Consider the following 19,071-nt stretch of genomic DNA (forward strand, 5'->3'; position numbering starts at 1 on the left):
ATAACTAGAGCTTGTTCTTCACAAATGGCTCCACTAAAAGCCTTAAACCAGTTTATCAACTCACTTTTGTGGAGGAATTTGGAATTTAAACGGTAGGTTTGCAAGATTCAAGCAAGAAAGGAAGGAAAATTGAAGAAGCTTTCTCTCTTCTTTTCTCTCTAGTTGCTCGGCCAAGAAGCTTAGAAATGACGATGATTTTTGGTCAAAATTTTTTTAGTAAAGGTGAAAAAAGACTAGTCAAAAGTCCACCATCCAATGAAAATGCAACATGTGGCCTTTTTAAGCTTATCTCAACTCTTTGTCTTGCAATACTTAATTAACTAGCTAACCTCTAATTAGCTCACAATACCATGTAATATAATCCCTATATACAACTTCTCCCAATTAACCATGGTTACCGTACTTATCGCACTAGCGGGTCCCACATCCACTGTACACCACCATTAACACAGAAAATAACTTATATAGAAAAAATATTTTAAAAATCATATGTTCTCATAAAATTTCCAAAATATTCATATAAGATAGAAAATATGGAATTTAGGCACAAAAGACTAAAATAAATACCTAGAAAATAAGAAAATTTTTGGGTTCTCACACTCTCTCCCTCTTAAAAGAATTTTGTTGTCGAAATTTCTCACCTTGATCCACAAATAGTTCAGGATATTTCTTTTTCATGTCCTCCTCCATCTCCCAGGTCGCTTCTTCGACTCCGTGGTTCTTCCACAGGATTTTTACTAATGGAATTTGTTTACTCCTCAGCTGCTTCACCTTTCGATCTAGTAAATGTACAGGTTTCTCCTCGTAGGTAAGGGTTTCATCTATCTCAATCTCCTCTGGTTGCACAATATGAGTCGAGTCAGGGTAGTATTTCTTGAGCATTGACACGTGGAAGACATCGTGTATCCGGGACAAGCTCGGCGGTAACTCAAGCCGGTATGCAACTTTCCCAACTCGTTGGAGTATCGGGTAAGGCCTTACGAATCTTGGTTGAAGTTTCTTTCCTCTACCCATCGTAACACTTCGTAGTGGTGTAATTTTAAGGAAAACACGATCTTCAACTTCAAACTCCAAGTCTTTTCTTCGGTTGTCCGCGTAGCTCTTTTGACAACTTTGAGCGGTTTGGAGTCTCTGACGAATTAACTTAACCTTTTCTTGAGCATCCTCCATCCATGGAATAACTGTTGGGTTCAAGACCTTCTTTTCTCCTACCTCATCCCAGTATAACGGAGATCGACACTTTCATCCATAAAGAGTCTCATACGGTGCCATTTGAATCGATGAATGATAACTGTTGTTGTAAGCGAATTCCACTAATGTCATATGTTGGCCCCAACTACCCCCGAAGTCTAAAACACAAGTTTTTAACATATCTTCAAGAGTTTGAATCCTTCGTTCTGACTGCCCATCCGTTTGAGGGTGATAAGTGGTACTTAGGTTCAGTTTAGTTCCCAAGGTCTCCTGAAATTTTTGCCAAAATCTTGACACAAAACGAGGGTCTCGTCAGACACTATACTGATAGGAACCCCATGTAGTCTCACAATCTCCTCCATATACACCCGAACCAACTTATCCATGGAATACTTCATATTCACAGGTACAAAGTGAGCCGATTTGGTTAACCGATCGACGATCACCCAAATGGCATCATGTCCTTTTTGTGTTCTAGGCAAACCGAAAATGAAGTCCATGGTAATGTTCTTCCATTTCCATTCAGGGATCTCAAGAAATTGTAGTAATCCAAAAGGTTTCTGGTGTTCGGCCTTAACTTGCTAGCAGACTAAACAGGTTTGTACATATTGAGCAATCTCCCTCTTCATCTTATCCCACCAGTATAACCGTCGTAAGTCCTGATACATCTTAATACTACCAGGATGGATGGTATATTTCGATCGATGGGCTTCATCCAAAATCCCCCTCCTTAAATTCTCATCCTCAGACACTACTATTCGATTTCTAAATCTCAAAATTCCCTCAGGACTTAAATTAAAATCAGAAATTTCCCCTTTTTCCACCTTTTTCACCCACTTATGTACCATCGGATCCTCAGTTTGGGCTTCTTTGATTCGTCCCAATAGAGTGGAGGTCACACGGATATTTCCAAAAGTTATTTTCTTATGTTCCAACGTAGGGTTCTGTGAGGACCCAAATTTTTCTCACTTATAATTCTATTTTTAGGGTTTAATTAATTATTTGCTCACCCGTTTTCTTCGAATATTATTTTCTAACATCTTTAGACCTAATTACATGGATCTATAGCTTTGTTATATTTTTAAAGTGTCTCGTTTCAAAAATTAATTTTTAAAAGCCGGTTAAGTGAAAATAGTGCATGTGCGTTTGGAACGATAACCGATTTGAGGATACACTGAGCTCGAAAAATTGGAGATACGTGTCCTAGTCTTAAAATAGGTATTTTTATGATTAATTACTCAAGTGATAGTTAGTTGTACAATTGTTATAAGAATTTCTTCGAAATTTCGCCTTATCGCGCATAAATTGGAAGTACGCGTTTTTACGCGCGCGATTTAATTGAGGAACTTTAGACTCTTATTTTGGTACAACTAAGAGTAAATAATAATAATATTGATATAAGTGTATTGAAGGTTTAGTGCGCTAGTGAAACAAACTCGAGAGGAATCGAGTACGAGACACGCGCGTACGCGCACTAGTGAGAGTTAACTTTTGGCGCCAAAATTTGAATTCAATTACCAAGCTTTTCAAGGGTGCATCACACCAGATCAAAACCCCTCTCTTTTCACCTCAAGTACCGGCTAAACACTCTTTCTTTTCCCTCTCAAATAGCCGGCCATTAACAAGAAAGAAGAAGACCAATTTCTTCATCATTTCACCTCTCAAACTTGTACCAAATCACTTGAAATTTCTACCACAAGCTCAAAACTACTTGGAGATCATCTTAAGCTATCAAAAGAGCTACATTTCCACGATTTCTTGGAGCTTTCTTGTGGCCAAAAATTCTAATTTAGTCATCAAGAGAGATAATGAACGATCAACCTCTTAATTCTTGATTTATGGAAGTTAGATTACACTCATGAGCTCTTGGATTCTCATGGGTAGCTTTAAATTGTTATAAAATTGGTGAGTGGGCTCTATGAACTCCCACTTTGATGGAAAGACTGATTTGATGATTGATAATGAAATTAATGGTAGTTTAGTGCTTATATTAGTGGATTAATGTTGAATTGTTGGTAGAAAATCAAAGGAGGTGCTTGGAGCAAAAGTGACCATTTTACCCCTGCCTTGTCCGACCATTTTTGTGCAAAATTTTGAGGTTCTAATGGCTTGATTATGTTTTTTACATGTTATATTGGTTGTGTAAAAAGTTTCATTGAAAAATAACTTGATTTGGTCACCCAAATGTTGGATTTACAAAAGCTTAGCAATCTGGAAATTTATCCCAAATTCACCTAGGCAGTGTATTTGTTTCTGCTATATCTTTTTACTCCGCTGTCGGAATCGAGTTCTGTTTATGGCACTGGAAACTAGACATTCCCAGATTTCTAACGGTGTAAAATGGACATTTTGGTTCCATTTGAGTGAGCCAAACCATTCATTTGAAATCTACTGTCCTGTTTCTTTACTTCCTGGAAGGCAGCACACGAGTTGCAAATTGATGCTCACGAGTGAGCTGTTTATGGACAGAGTTTGAAAATCATTTTTTCTAAGAAATTGTAGTTTTATGAATCTAGTTTTCAACGCCACCAACCATGCTCAATTCCAAGTTGAATTGAGTGAGTTGTGGCCATACTTCGAAACTGATGCAGTGAGTAAAAATCCTCCTTTGACTAGTTAAATGGCCTAGCTTGATTTGGGGCTTGTTGTTTTGGAAACTTTGATGTCCAACATCTACCAAACTTTATATTAGATGTTCCTTGGACTTTGTTTCCCAAATAAACCAGATTTGGGTTGGTTGCATTGAACAAAATGTTTAAAAAGGGAATAAGGGCTAGAACACAGTTTTGCCTTGGGAAATTTCTTGAACTTTGATGGTTTAGTTAACTACCTTCCCGTGTGAAATTTCAAATGAAATTTGATAGAGGAGTGGAACTCATATGGAGGTTTAATTATGCAAAATTTGGTGATATTCTAAGACCATTTTGATATGCAAATGATGTCTCGAAATTACTCTTCGAATCTGGAAAACTTTTCCTTTCCCTTATCCGAATGGCCAATCTTGACTTGGGACTTGTTATTTCAAAATTCTTGGTGTTAATCACCTAAGAAAATGTATCTTGAATGTTACTTAGACATTGGATACACAAATGAACCATGTTTGAAAATATTTCATTAGCCAAATGATTTAGAAAAGGGAAATGGTAGCACAAGGCAGCTTTGTCTTGAAAATTTAGAAACATTCGTGACTTTGTTAACCAACTTTCCGTACGTATTTTTCCATGAAATTTGACAGAGGAATAGCCCCTATATGTTAGTGTAACACTACCAAATTTGGTTCTATTCCAAGTTCATTTCAATGTTCAACCAACATCCCAAAGTCAGTGATTTGAATCTGGAAAATAGGCCAACGGTCTCATTTTTCAGCAACTTTGAGCTGCCATATCTTGGTGCTCAAAACCCCAATTCTTGTTCCACTTGTTTTGTTTTAAACTTCAATTGCAAGTCTGATTGAATTTCAAATTTGAGAGGTTATTTTACATTGTGTGAATTTCACCGAATTTTCAAATTTGCCCAAAAACCAACCTTGAAACTGTCTTAGTATTCTACAGCAGTAACTTTGAGCCAACTTTTGAATACCTTTCATTTGGAATCATGGAAAAGTGTCTTCTAAAAACTCTTAGTACTTTGGAATTAGTTTCCAACGGTACCAAGTTTTCCAATTTTGGACTCATAGAGAGTGAGATCTGATTTTTCAAAATTTACTTGCTGAATCTGAGATTTCTGAACTTAAAGGAAATTGGGGGTTTCAAACTCTCCATTTTCCTCCGATATTGTTAGACCGTTTTACACTTGATTTCAAAGGCGAAAATCAGATTTCTCTTGTGTTTTTGAAACCACTTCCGAGCGTCGATTATAAATAATTAAGGCTCAATTCATGAATTCTCCTTAGAATGAATACTAGTACAACCTTCTCGATAAGTAAGGAATTTTAAGCGATGGTGTGTAATAGACAACTATTGTTTGCTCAGGTGCTCAAGATGACCTTCAAGAGGGATTCGGAGCGGACGTCTAGACACTTGTTTGGGCGCTTACTCACTTGTTTTGACTAGGTGAGTGTTCCATATAGGAGTACGTAATTTGAATAAGTCTATGACATATTCCATGATCGTCAAGTGTTAAGTGCTACATATTAAGTATTTACCATACCCATGCATATTTAAGTAAGGTATACTTGAATTATTCGACATGAAATGCTTGAAGAACAGGTTTACGTGACTACTTGAATTACTCTACATGAAATACTTGAAGTGCATATACTTCAATTACGCGACATAAAATACTTGAATTATATATTTATGTGAAGTGTTAAAATAATTAATTACGCTATGGCTGCATAAGTCGGTTGGAGTAAACCTCCTCGACTCTTAAGTGGTAAAAGTGAGAAACGGCCAAAGGCGGCCTATTAAAATGACTAATGTCTACCATTTAACCGTGATTACTACTGTTAACCGTTAACCGTCAACCGTTAACCGTTTACCATAATTACTTACCGTTTTCCTATCTATTTGATTACCTGGTACTTGATTACTTGATTACCGTAAATTATATGTTCACATGAAATTATCAAATATTACTTACGTGTTTATGTGTTAATTGTTGCTAGTAATTGCTCATATGAAATTATCCACCATTTTAAGGCGAGTGTGTACTTTATTTCACTCGACCTACAAAAAGAATAAATTTTTACCGTTCGTCAAGTTATTTGATTACTTGTGCATGTTGTAAGCTCTATGCTGAATTTGGGCCCTACCCTTGGTTACTAACCTACTCAAGCCAGGACTGGGTTCGGTCGGATAAGTTGGAACCCTGGGCCACCGTTTCGGTATACTCGAGTATTACCATTGGAGGGATAAGGCGATGGCCAGACAGTACCGTGGGGACCGGAAGTTATAAGGTGCAGATGACCGAAATGGTTCCACTGGAACACCGTATCCTTCAATACGTGTTTATTTTGCATAATGATAACCGTTTCATACAAATGTACCGTACCTGTGATATGCTCAAATTACTTGTACAATGATTATTGTCTCATGTTAATATGCCAATGTGTAATCTTGAACCATACATATGATATGCTCAATTACTTGATTTATTAGAACTGCTAGAGTGTCTTGGAACCTCACTGGGTTGTGTAGCTCATTCCACGTTTTGGGTTTCTTTAACAGGGTTCGAGACCAAGAGTGCTCGTGAATAGTATTAGATTGCTTTCTCTTAAAGACTTTAAGTTGTATTACAGTAGATGGCTGTTGTAAATATTCTTTTGGGTTGTATTAAGCTTGAGAGCTGATTAATTGTAAGTGTGAGATATTTTGGAGTACTTTAATTATATATTGAAGTTATTTGAAATATTTCAAACTTTTAAATTGTGAATTGTAGTGAGTCCTGGCGAGATCTGGGCAGGCGTCTCGCGGATACCCTTTGGTTCACCTTAGGGAGAAGTGGGGGCGTCACAGTTGGTATCAGAACTTAGGTTTCAGATCTTTGTAGTGTATCTTAGGTTTAAAAGTTTAGGATGCTGGACTGTGGGACTGATTTGAAAGTTAAATGACTATTTGTAGGGGCAAAAATCAGAGCCACTTCGCGTGGTCTCTGCGCTGGGTGAGTTTGGGCCAAGTGGTATTATGGTCCTTATTATGTGAATGAGTAAAGACTTAAGTGCCCCTCTAGAGTCAAGCTGTGAATCATGGATATGATAGGTGTAAAACCTTTATCTTGATACTTGGAGGAAATTAGATATGTATGTTGGGTAGGAATCTCAAATGGGGTGATTTACTCTTGGGACCGGCCGGCTCGAGATGTGAATTACCTTGTTTTGGATTCTTGTACTCGAGTACTCGAAAGCTGAGGGCGATCCTAAGGACTTGAGATCTCCATTTGTGGGGAATAAGAATGAATCGATGTTTCATGTGAATGGTTACAGGAAACCAGTAATCGTTTGGCTAAGATGGCACGATAATTAAGAGTAGGAATTGGAGAAAATTATAGCCCAGAAGATCCTAGTGTAGGATTGAAATTGAATGTGTTAGGGAATGGGAATCATCTAGGTCCAATTAATCGAACGAAGCACTACTTGTGATCTTTAAAGTGAGACGATGGGAGTAGATCTTAAGAGTTTGTGCCTTGGAGATGAATGTACTTTTGATAATCGCTTGTTTACTTTGACTTATTGATCTTGACTTGGTATGAACTTTACTTGACTATAACTTGTGTTATGATTCAATGAGCCCTAATTTGTATTTAATTGTATGGTGCTAATGCTATTTGTGCAAGTGATCTCATTCTTTTTTAAAAGTTGTTACTGGTATGTGTGTGTAGTTCAATTATGGCTTAGTGTGAGATTTATGCACATGCGTATAGATTATCTGTGAACATGGAAACTAGAGACGTGGAAACTAGAGGACTACGAAAGGGACGTCAACCTAGACAACCCCGAAATCAAAGAGTAGATAATGGGTCTCATATTGATCAAAATGCTAAACCAAGTGCTGGGAGAGGAAATAATCAAATGGAAGTAGTTTTGACTCGCATGACGGATATACTAGAGCTCTTAATAGCTCAACAGGGTCAAGGGATTGGACAAGGAAACTAACGTGGAAACCAAGAGATAGGGGAGGATCGAGTCTTAGAGCGGTTTTAGAAATTCTTTCCGCCCAAATTTTCTGGAGGACCTAACCCAGAAATGGCTGAGAATTGGTTAGAGAATATAAGAAATATATTCGATGCCTTGGATTACACAGAAGAAAGACAGGTTGCTTTTGCTGTATTTCAACTTGAAGGAGCGGCCCGAGCCTGGTGGAACGTTATAAGAAACAAGAGGGAAAGAGATCAGACTCCAAGGACTTGGATAAACTTTATACGAGAGTTTAATGAGAAATTTCTCCCTCCGCTTGTCCAAGAAAAGAGAGAAAACGATTTTATAAAACTTCGTCAAGGAACTTTAAGTGTGGCTGAGTACGAAACATGCTTCACGAAATTATCTACATATGCTCTAGAATTGGTGGCTATGGAACAGAAGAGAATAAGACGGTTTATCCAAGGATTAAATTTAGAAATCCAAGATGCCCTTGCCGCGGCACAGATTGAAACATTTAGCGACGCTCTCGAGAAAGCGCAAAGGGTGGAAAAAATCCCAACTGAGAGACTTTCAAGCGAGGAAAAGGGATGTATCTGATAATAAACTAAGAGAAATTGAACCAGCACCCAAAGTAAGAAAAGGAGTGGATGGCGTAGGACTATCACTTCATGCACCACTCATGATAAAGGAACAAAAAGGGACTACGTCACGAAGAGCTCCAGTAGGACAGATGCAGTCAAAGAGGACCACGCGAGCAAGTCAGGTCACAGTGTCTCGTCTGACCTGTGGATATTGTGGAAGGACGAATCATATCGAAGAAAATTGCTGGCTAAAGGGGCGAAATTGTATGGGATGCGGGAGCACCAACCATAAAGTTCACGACTGTCCAAGGAGGTATCCCCGAGGAATTACTACTCTACAAGGAAATAGAACTATCTCTCGACAAGTCAACGGGGAAGAAAACCGACCAGTGGCATCCGCAAAAACGCATGAAATGATCACAAAATAAGGTTCAGGGTTATATGAGATTACAGAATGTATGAATTTCGAGAACGAAATTCTTTTAAGGAGGGGAGGTTGTGAGGACCCGAATTTTTTTCACATATAATTCTATTTTTAGGGTTTAATTAATTATTTGCTCACCCGTTTTCTTTGAATATTATTTTCTAACCTCTTTAGACCTAATTACATGGATCTATAGTTTTGTTATATTTTTAAAGTGTCTCGTTTCAAAAATTAATTTTTGAAAGCCCGTTAAGTGAAAATAGTGCACGTGCGTTTGGAACGATAACCGATTTGAGGATACACTGAGCTCGAAAAATTGCAGATTGTGACAGCCCCACCTTCCCCTAAGGCGAACCAAAGGGGTTAGCGGACTACCTGCCCAGCTCTCGCCAGGACTAACGGTGCAGTTTAGAGCGATCTATTGCGTTCCGGAACTTATAACGCGCGTAAACAAGGCAAAAGGGCAAAATAACCCAAAATAAAAAAAATGAAATTCGGAATCGACCATGAATAGTAACCGACCCGTCAGAACGCAACCAAATATCGAACAAACATTCACATCTTGAACTTTAGCAAATACAATCCAAAATGACATACAAAAGTTGTCAAAAGTGAATATATACACGGTTTGCCAAATTGAAAGTGAAAACAGCCCTAAAGATACATTTAGGGTTTTCCTTCATATACAATACAAAAAAAATATACATCTAGTTCATTCGGCAACCATCTATCAAAATTCATTCCAAAAAGAGTCATATTCCATATTTCTGTAAGGAAAACAAAAGGGACGGTGTGAGCTAATTGCCCAGTGAGATACTATCACTTACGCAACCAAGTGCATATAAGTATCAAGCTTTCATTCAATATAGTAAAATAAGCAAAGGTACACGTCAAATATGGTGATAAAAGGATACGGATGGCTCTCAAGAGCCTTTTTCTCGTTTGCATTTCTTGATCGGACGTCATTGACCCTCCGTCAATGTTCAAAAGTAACCAACCGTAGACTCCACTTTCCCTCCACTCCTTCCACCTAACATCCCCCTACCGGGCCCGATCTCCAAACACTTGCACTTTGGTATTACTCAAGTATACCGGAATCGAGAGTCTCGCATACTACAAGATTCCATATAACTTTACCCAAGGTTCATTAATTGGCACGACCAAACCCTCGCCGGCTCGATTCAATCAACTACCAATGGGGTTGAGCTCATTGATAACATTTGTAGTCGTTGGATACTCATCCAATCAATTCACTTTCATTTCATTTCATATAACATTTCATGTAACATTCCAATAACATGACAACAATGATATAAGGCATATAAGTGAGAGTGATAAAGTACACTTTCACTTCAATCAAGTCACATTCAATTCACTTCAAGCAATTTACATTCAAAGCCATATAGTAACACACAAGTGAGTAGTACACTCACCAAGCTAGCAAATGTGGTTTCATGCACTTCCGTCAAAAGAACGTTGTACACCACGGTCACGTCCTAAAACATACAAACAAATACAATGAGACTCGATATCGAGTCATAAACCAAGGCCAAACATGACCCCAATAGGGTTCCATAAGCATATACAAACATTAAAGGAAACCAGAAATTTCGGAAATGTAACTAGCTTTGGCCCTGAAAAAAACAGTTTTTGTCCTCATTTTGCGGTAATGGCACCACTTTCACTACGATTATCGGATGAGGGTACAAGACCCACCATTTCGAAGCTAAAGGACAGGGCTACAACATCACAGAAGGTCACTCAACCCAGTTTTGAGTGCAAACAGGTCAAAAATGCAAGATACTTCATCAACAACGTAAAACAGATTCACCAAAACGCATTCTAGCGGAAACATCATAACTCAGGCTCTACAAGTCCAAATCCAGAAATTCCAAAACCAGCTGAAAGCTAAGAAACAGGGCTAAATTTCATCAGAAGGCCTCAACAACCAATTTTGAAGCAATTCCAGCCAAAACAACCAATTACAGGCGCAGTTCTCAATTTCGGGTAAAACCAGAACAGCAATAGTAATTTCGACTTATCTCATTCTACACTATTCCGATTGACCTAAAATTTTGTAGGCACCTCTAAAATGTCATTCCCTACAACTTTCATATTTTGAGCTAAGGCCAATTCGGCCTCTATCTAGGACCTAAAAATTCGGACAGAATGCTCCCTTAAGAACCCTAGGTTTTTCAATTTTCTTCCAAAACAGAAATTGGTTGCAATTCATCACTTTTTCCACCTCCTAGAGTCAATATAGACCATTTCCAATCATCATAGATAGCCACACAATCATGCTTATATTAAAACAGAAAAATCCCCAAAAATAATAAAACTTCATCATTTCAACCACAAATCAAGAAATAACCCATAAATTTGCATCTCATACAACCACTAAGCATGATTTAAGCATCAATTAAAGGAGGAGGGTGGTTCTTCACAACTTACCTTTAAAACAAGACAGAGAGAGCTATTGGTCACCTTAACTTTCCAAACAACTTCACCAATCACCTCAAAATCACTAAGTGGAAGAGTTTTATGGAGCAATTACAAATTTAACCGGTTGAAGTTGGAGATTGAGCAAGGTTGGAGACCAAAATTGTGGAGAGTTTTCTTTCCTTTGTGCTTGAAAGGAGTCGGCCAAGAAGAAGAGAAAATGGTGAATTTGTTGGTTAGTTTTTGATTTATTTGGTCAATGGTAAGAAAAGGAATAGTGGTCTTACTTCAAGACCAATCCAATGGTGACACTTGTCACCTTTTATTAACTATCTACCTAACTTGTCTCTCTCATATCAATCCAAATTGCAACCTCTACTTATCTCTTAACACCCGGTAAATTAACTCCAGTATTCAAAACTTAATCTAGTTGGCCGAATTTTTTCGAACTTTTCGCACCAGTGGGTCCCACGTCCGGTATACGCTCTTAATTCCTCAAAATCCATTCGATACTAGAAAAATCATCTAAAAATTATATCTGCTCCTTAAAATTATCTAGAAAATTTTTCTAATCACGAAAATGCAGAAAACAAGCCATAAAAATACGAGAAACCTAGAAAATGAAAATTACGGGTTCTCACAGAGATACGTGCCTTAGTTTTAGAATCGGTATTTTTATGATTAAGTGCTCTAGTGATAGTTAGTTGTACTATCGTTATAAGAATTTCTTCAAAATTTCGCCTTATCGCGCATAAATTGGAAGTACGCGTTTTTACGCGCGCGATTTAATTGAGGAACTTTAGACTCTTATTTTGGGACAACTAAGAGTAAATAATAATAATATTGATATAAGTGTATTGAAGGTTTAGTGCGCTAGTGAAACAAACTCGAGAGGAATCGAGTACGAGACGTGCGCGTACGCGCACTAGTGAGAGTTGACTTTTGGCGCCAAAATTTGAATTCAATTACCAAGCTTTTCAAGGGTGCATCACACCAGATCAAAACCCCTATCTTTTCACCTCAAGTGCCGGCTGAACACTCTTTCTTTTCCCTCTCAAACAGCTGGCCATTAACAAGAAAAAAGAAGACCAATTTCTTCATCATTTCACCTATCAAACTTGCACCAAATCACTTGAAATTTCTACCACAAGCTCAAAACTACTTGGAGATCATCTTAAGCTATCAAAAGAGCTGCATTTCCATGGTTTCTTGGAGCTTTCTTGTGGCCAAAAATTCTGATTTAGTCATCAAGAGAGGTAATGAACGATCAACCTCTTAATTCTTGATTTATGGAAGTTAGATTACACTCATGAGCTCTTGGATTCTCATGGGTAGCTTTAAATTGTTATAAAATTGGTGAGTGGGCTCTATGAACTCCCACTTTGATGAAAAGACTGATTTGATGATTGATGATGAAATTAATGGTGGTTTAGTGCTTATATTAGTGGATTAATGTTGAATTGTTGGTAGAAAATCAAAGGAGGTGCTTGGAGTAAAAGTGACCATTTTACCCCTGCCTTGTCCGACCATTTTTGTGCAAAATTTTGGGGTTCTAATGGCTTGATTATGTTTTTTACATGTTATATTGGTTGTGTAAAAAGTTTAATTGAAAAATAACTTGATTTGGTCATCCAAATGTTGGATTTACGAAAGCTTAGCAATCTGGAAATTTATCCCGAATTCACCCAGGCAGTGTATTTATTTCGGCTATATCTTTTTACTCCGATGTCGGAATCGAGTTCCGTTTACGGCACTGGAAACTAGATATTCCCAACTTTCTAACGGTGTAAAATGCATGTTTTGGTTTCATTTGAGTGAGCCAAACCATTCATTTCAAATCCACTGTCCTGTTTCGTTGCTTCCTGGAAGGCAGCACACGAGTTACAAATTGATGCTCACGAGTTAGCTATTTATGGACAGATTTTGAAAATAATTTCTTCTGATAAATTGTAGTTTATGAATCTAGTTTTCAACACCACCAACCATGCTCAATTCCAACTTGAATTGAGTGAGTTGTGGCCATACTTCGAAACTGATGCAGTGAGTAAAAATCCTCTTTTGACTAGTTAAATGGCCTAACTTGATTTGGGACTTGTTGTTTTGGAAACTTTGATGTCCAACATCTACCAAACTTTATATTAGATGTTCCTTGGACTTTGTTTCCCAAATAAACCAGATTTGGGTTGGTTGCATTGGACAAAATGTTTAAAAAGGGAAGAAGGGCTAGAAGACAGTTTTGCCTTGGGAAATTTCTTGAACTTTAATGGTTTAGTTAACTATATTCCCGTGTGAAATTTCAAATGAAATTTGATAGAGGAGTGGTCCTCATATGGAGGTTTAATTGTGCAAAATTTGATGATATTCTAAGACCATTTTGATATGCAAATGATGACCCGAAATTACTCTTCGAATCTGGAAAACTTTTCCTTTCTCTTAGCTGAATGGCCAATCTTGACTTGGGACTTGTTATTTCGAAATTCTTGGTGTTAATCACCTAAGAAAATGTATCTTGAATGTTACTTAGACATTGACTACACAAATGAACCATGTTTGAAAATATTTCATTAGCCAAATGATTTAGAAAAGGGAAATGGTAGCACAAGGTAGCTTTGCCTTGAAAATTTAGAAACATTCGTGACTTTGTTAACCGACTTTCCGTACGTATTTTTCCATGAAATTCGACATAGGAATATCTCCTATATGGTAGTGTAACACTACCAAATTTGGTATCATTCCAAGTCCGTTTCAATGTTCAACCAACGTCCCAAAATCAGTGATTTGAATCTGGAAAATAGGCCAACGGTCTCATTTTTCAGCAACTTTGAGCCGCCATATCTTGGTGCTCAAAACACCAATTCTTGTTCCGCTTGTTTTGTTTTAAACTTCAATTGCAAGTCTAATTGAATTTCAAATTTGAGAGGCTATTTCACATTGTGTGAATTTTACCGAATTTCCAAATTTGCCCAAAAATCAACCTTCAAACTGTCTTATTCTCCAGCAGTAACTTTGAGCCAACTTCTGAATACTTTCCGTTTGGAATCATGGAAAAGTGTCTTCTATAAACTTTTAGTACTTTGGATATAGTTTCCAATGGTACCAAGTTTTCCAATTTTGGACTCATAGAGAGTGAGATCTGATTTTTTAAACTTTGCTTGCTGAATCTAAAATTTTCGAACTTAAAAGAAATTGGGGGTTTCAAACTCTCCATTTTCCTCCGATATTGTTAGACCATTTTACACTTGATTTCAAAGGCGAAAATCAGATTTCTCTTGTATTTTTGAAACCACTTCCGAGTCTCGATTATAAATAATTAAGGCTCAATTCATGAATTCTCCTTAGAATAAATATTAGTACAACCTTCTCGATAAGTAAGGAATTTTAAGCGATGGTGTGTAATAGACAACTATTATTTGCTCAGGTGCTCAAGAGGACCTTCAAGAGGGATTCGGAGCGGACGTCTAGACACTTGTTTGGGCGGTTACTCACTTGTTTTGACTAGGTGAGTGTTTCATATAGGAGTACGTAATTTGAATAAGTCTATGACATGCTTATTCCATGATCGTCAAGTGTTAAGTGCTACATATTAAGTATTTACCACACTCATGCATATTTAAGTAGGGTATACTTGAATTATTCGATATGAAATGCTTGAAGAGCATGTTTATGTGACTACTTGAATTACTTTACATGAAATACTTGAAGTGCATATACTTCAATTACGCGACATGAAATACTTGAATTGTATATTTATATGAAGTATTTAAATGATTAATTATGTTATGGCTGCATAAGTCGGTTGGAGTGAACCTCCTCGACTCTTAAGTGGTACAAGTGAGAAACGGCCAAAGGCGGCCTATTAAAATGACTAATGTCTACCACTTAATCGTGATTACTACCGTTAACCGTTAACCGTTTATCGTAATTACTTACCGTTTTCCTATCTATTTGATTACCTGGTACTTGATTACTTGATTACCGTAAATTACATGTTCACATGAAATTATCAAATATTGCTTACGTGTTTATGTGTTAATTGTTGCTAGTAATTACTCATATGAAATTATCCACCATTTTAAGGCGAGTGTGTACTATATCTCACTCGACCTACCAAAAGAATAAATTTTTACCGTTCATCAAGTTATTTGATTACTTGTACATGTTGTATGCTCTATGCTGAACTTGGGCCCTGCCTTTGGTTATTGACCTAGTCGAGCCCGGACTGGGTTCGGTCGGGTAGGTTGGAACCCTGAGCCACCGTTTCAGTATACTCGAGTATTACCACTGGAGGGATAAGGCGATGGCCACACAGTACCGTGGGTACCGGAAGTTATAAGGTGCAGATGACTGAAATGGTTCCACTGGAACACCGTATCCTTCAATATGTGTTTATTTTGCATAATGATAACCGTTTCATACAAATGTACCATACCTGTGATATACTCAAATTACTTGTACAATGATTATTGTCTCATGTTAATATGCCAATGTGTAATCTTGAACCATACATATGATATGCTCAATTACTTGATTTATTAGAATTGCTAGAGTGTCTTGAAACCTCACTGGGCTGTGTAGTTCATCCCATGTTTTGGGTTTCTTTAACAGGATTCGAGACTAAGAGTGCTCGTGAATAGTACTAGATTGCTTTCTCTTGAATACTTTAAGTTGTATTACAGCAGATAGCTGTAGTAATATTCTTTTGGGTTGTATTAAGCTTGAGAGCTGATTAATTGTAAGTGTGAGATATTTTGGAATACTTTAATTATGTATTGAAATTATTTGAAGTATTCCGAACTTTTAAATTGTGGATTGTAGTGAGTCCTGGCAAGAGTTGGGCAGGTGTCCCGCGGATACCCTTTGGTTCGCCTTAGGGAGAATTGGGGGGGGGTCACAGGTTCTATTCTCCAACTGCTCCTATCATTTCCCCCTCCTTGATCATTAACCCAGATATTTGAACCTTCCAACTAAGGGCATTAGCTACCACATTAGCCTTACCCGGATGGCAGTTGATTATACAGTTATAATCTTCTAAGAATTCCATCCACCGACGTTGTCTCATATTCAACTCCTTTTGGGAAAAAAGGTACTTAAGGCTCTTGTGATCGGAATAAACCTCAAAAGCTACCCCATACAAGTAGTGTCTCCACTTTTTCAAAGCAAAGACAACTGCGGCTAGCTTCAAGTCATGAGTGGAATAGTTTTGCTCGTGGGTCTTCAATTTTTTAGAGGCAAAGGCTATCACATTCTTATTTTGCATCAATACACACCCTAAGCCTTCCCTCGAAGCATCAGTATAAACAACGAAACTATCTTTACCATTATGCAAGGCCAGTACAGGAGCCATAGTTAACCTCTCCTTTAATTCCTGAAAACTCTGCTCACATTGGGCATCCCACAGAAATCGATTATTTTTCTTTGTCAAATTGGTTAAAGGACTGGCAAGTTTCGAGAAATCCTTAATAAATCGACGATAGTAACCTGCCAACCCTAAGAAGCTTCGAATCTCAGTCGAACTCTCAGGTCTTTTTCACTCGGTCACTGCCTCTACCTTCGCCGGATCTACTGCAATCCCTTCCATCGAAATCACATGCCCCAAGAAGGAAACTTTCTCCAGCCAAAACTCATATTTATTAAATTTTGCGTATAATTGGTGATCCCTTAGGGTTTGTAAAACTAATTTCAGGTGCTGGACATGCTCCTCCCGGATTTTCGAGTAGACCAAAATGTCATCGATAAACACAACGACAAATTGGTCCAGATAGGGTTTGAAAACTCGATGCATCAAATCCATAAAAGTAGCAGGGGCGTTGGTTAGACCAAAGGGCATAACAGCAAATTCGAAATGCCCATACCGAGAATTGAAGGCAGTTTTAGGACATCTTCCTTTCGGATCAATAATTGGTAGTACCCCTGTCGAAGGTCTAATTTTGAAAAGACTACTGCACCTTGCAACTGGTCAAACAGCTCATCAATGTGGGGTAGTGGGTACTTATTCTTAACGGTTACGTTGTTCAACCCTCGGTAATCGATACACAACCTCAATGTCCCGTCCTTCTTTTTAACAAAGAGAACAGGTGCCCCCCAAAGAGATCCACTCTCACGGATAAAATTCTGCTCCAAAAGGTCTTGCAACTGCAACTTCAACTCCTTAAATTCAGCAGGTGCCATGCGGTATGGGGTTTAGAGATAGGTGAAATCTCCGGTAACAAGTTAATCTCAAATTCTATCTCCCTTTGCGGTGATAGATTCACTAACTCATCAGGAAACACATCCGAATATTCGCCCACTATCGGAACATCTTCTACTTTCAGCTTATCGGTGGGAGGGTTAATGAGAAAGGTTAAGAACCCTTGTGCCCCTCTACTCAATAATTTCCTAGCGCGAATGCCCGAAATCATTGCAGATGAGGCTAAACTGCCCCTCATATCTAACTTTAAGGTCGCTTCCCCCGGTATACGAAATTTCACTACTTTTCTTTTACAGTCAAGTTGGGCATCATACCTAACTAACCAGTCCATGCCCAATATCATATCGTACCCCTTAATAGCTAAACTTATCAAATTTCCTAATAACTTTCGCTCTCCTACCCAAATTTCACAGTTTGCAAACATTTTACTCGTAACCAAACATTGGTCCCCCGTAGGCGTACTCACTTCCAATTCATAGGGCAGGTTTACAGGAGTTACATCAATCCCACACATGAATTCGGGGTTAACAAAGGAATGGGTGGCACCGGAGTCTATCAAAATCCTAACTAGACGGTGGAAGATAGGAATCGTACCTTCCACCACCTCCACCGAATCAGGTACAGGACGTTGCTCAAGAGAGTACACTCGCACGGGCACCTTCGGTTTCGTCCCTTCCACTTTTGACTGCCCTGAGATCGCCTTAGAAGATTGGGTAGACCCTCTTGCCTCTCGGGGTTGAACCGGACAACTGGCTATCTGGTGCTCCGCGCTCCTACAGCGTAGGCATTTCTTCTCCTTTCTCCAATAGTTATCTTCCGTGTGGTTTGGCTTCCCACAAAACCCACACAGGCCACGAGAAACAGTGACTGAGCTTCCCTGTGAGGCACTCCTCTGTTGGCCACCCCTTGGCGGAGTCCCTCTCGTCGTTCCCGAAAATCGTCCTCCAGCTCCCCTTCCAAATTTAGGAGGGGTACTTTTATCTCCCTGAGTAGAACTATTCCCTGAAAATTCACATTTTCTAACTTGGAAATTTCGAACTTGAAGCCTTGCGTTCTCGGCCCGCAAAGCCTTATCCACAACGTCACTGAAAGTGTTAATCTAGGTCGCGGCTAAATCTTTTTGGATTTTCACATTTAACCTCTGAATAAAACGTCGTACCCTTCTTTGTTCAATCATAATGAGTTCAGAGGCAAATTTAGCTAATCGAGTAAACTGGCTCTCGTATTCGGTCACTGATTGGGTGCCTTGGCGAAGTCGAATGAACTCGTCTTCCTTCTTTTCTTGGACCAAGGGCGGAAAATACTTAGCGTTAAATTCCCTAACGAAGTTTACCCACGTTCTTGATGTCTGCTCTCTCTCCCACTTGGTGCATATAACATTCCACCAGGAACGAGCGGCCCCTTCTAGCTGAAAGACCGTAAAAGTAACCTGTCTTTCTTCTGAATAATGTAAGGCCGCAAAGATGTCTACCATTTTCTCCAACCACCTTTCAGCCACATCGGGATCGGGCCCTCTAAGAAATTTCGATGGGGAGAACTTCTGGAACCTTTCAAGAGCTCGATCCTCACTTTCCACATTATTCCCAGGGTTTTCGAGATTCCCGACAGGTGGGGTAGGGTTGTGGCCCTGTTGTTGCACCACATGGGCCAGCAAATCGGTCATTTGCTGCAT

The 19,071-nt window shown here is 38.6% G+C and overlaps 1 protein-coding gene across 1 annotated transcript; it reads right to left on the minus strand.

Annotated features, from left to right (window-relative positions):
• Positions 1-17,352: 17,352 nt before the first annotated feature.
• On the minus strand, positions 17,353-19,071 carry LOC113740873 (uncharacterized). Its single transcript, XM_027268388.2, has 2 exons — positions 18,559-19,071; positions 17,353-18,468 (listed from the first exon to the last, which is right to left on the minus strand). The coding sequence occupies exons 1-2, from the start codon at positions 19,069-19,071 to the stop codon at positions 17,353-17,355; spliced, it is 1,629 nt and encodes a 542-aa protein (XP_027124189.2).

The sequence above is a fragment of the Coffea arabica genome, chromosome 4e, assembly GCF_036785885.1.
Source record: "Coffea arabica cultivar ET-39 chromosome 4e, Coffea Arabica ET-39 HiFi, whole genome shotgun sequence".
Taxonomy (NCBI): Eukaryota; Viridiplantae; Streptophyta; class Magnoliopsida; order Gentianales; family Rubiaceae; genus Coffea; species Coffea arabica.

Excerpts from the sequence above, each read along its gene's own strand:
- LOC113740873 (XM_027268388.2), bottom strand. The coding sequence starts at position 19,071 with ATGCAGCAAATGACCGATTTGCTGGCCCATGTGGTGCAACAACAGGGC. Across the intron at positions 18,469-18,558 it reads TTATGATTGAACAAAGAAGG|GCTTTGCGGGCCGAGAACGC; the intron begins GTACGACGTTTT and ends GTTGTGGATAAG.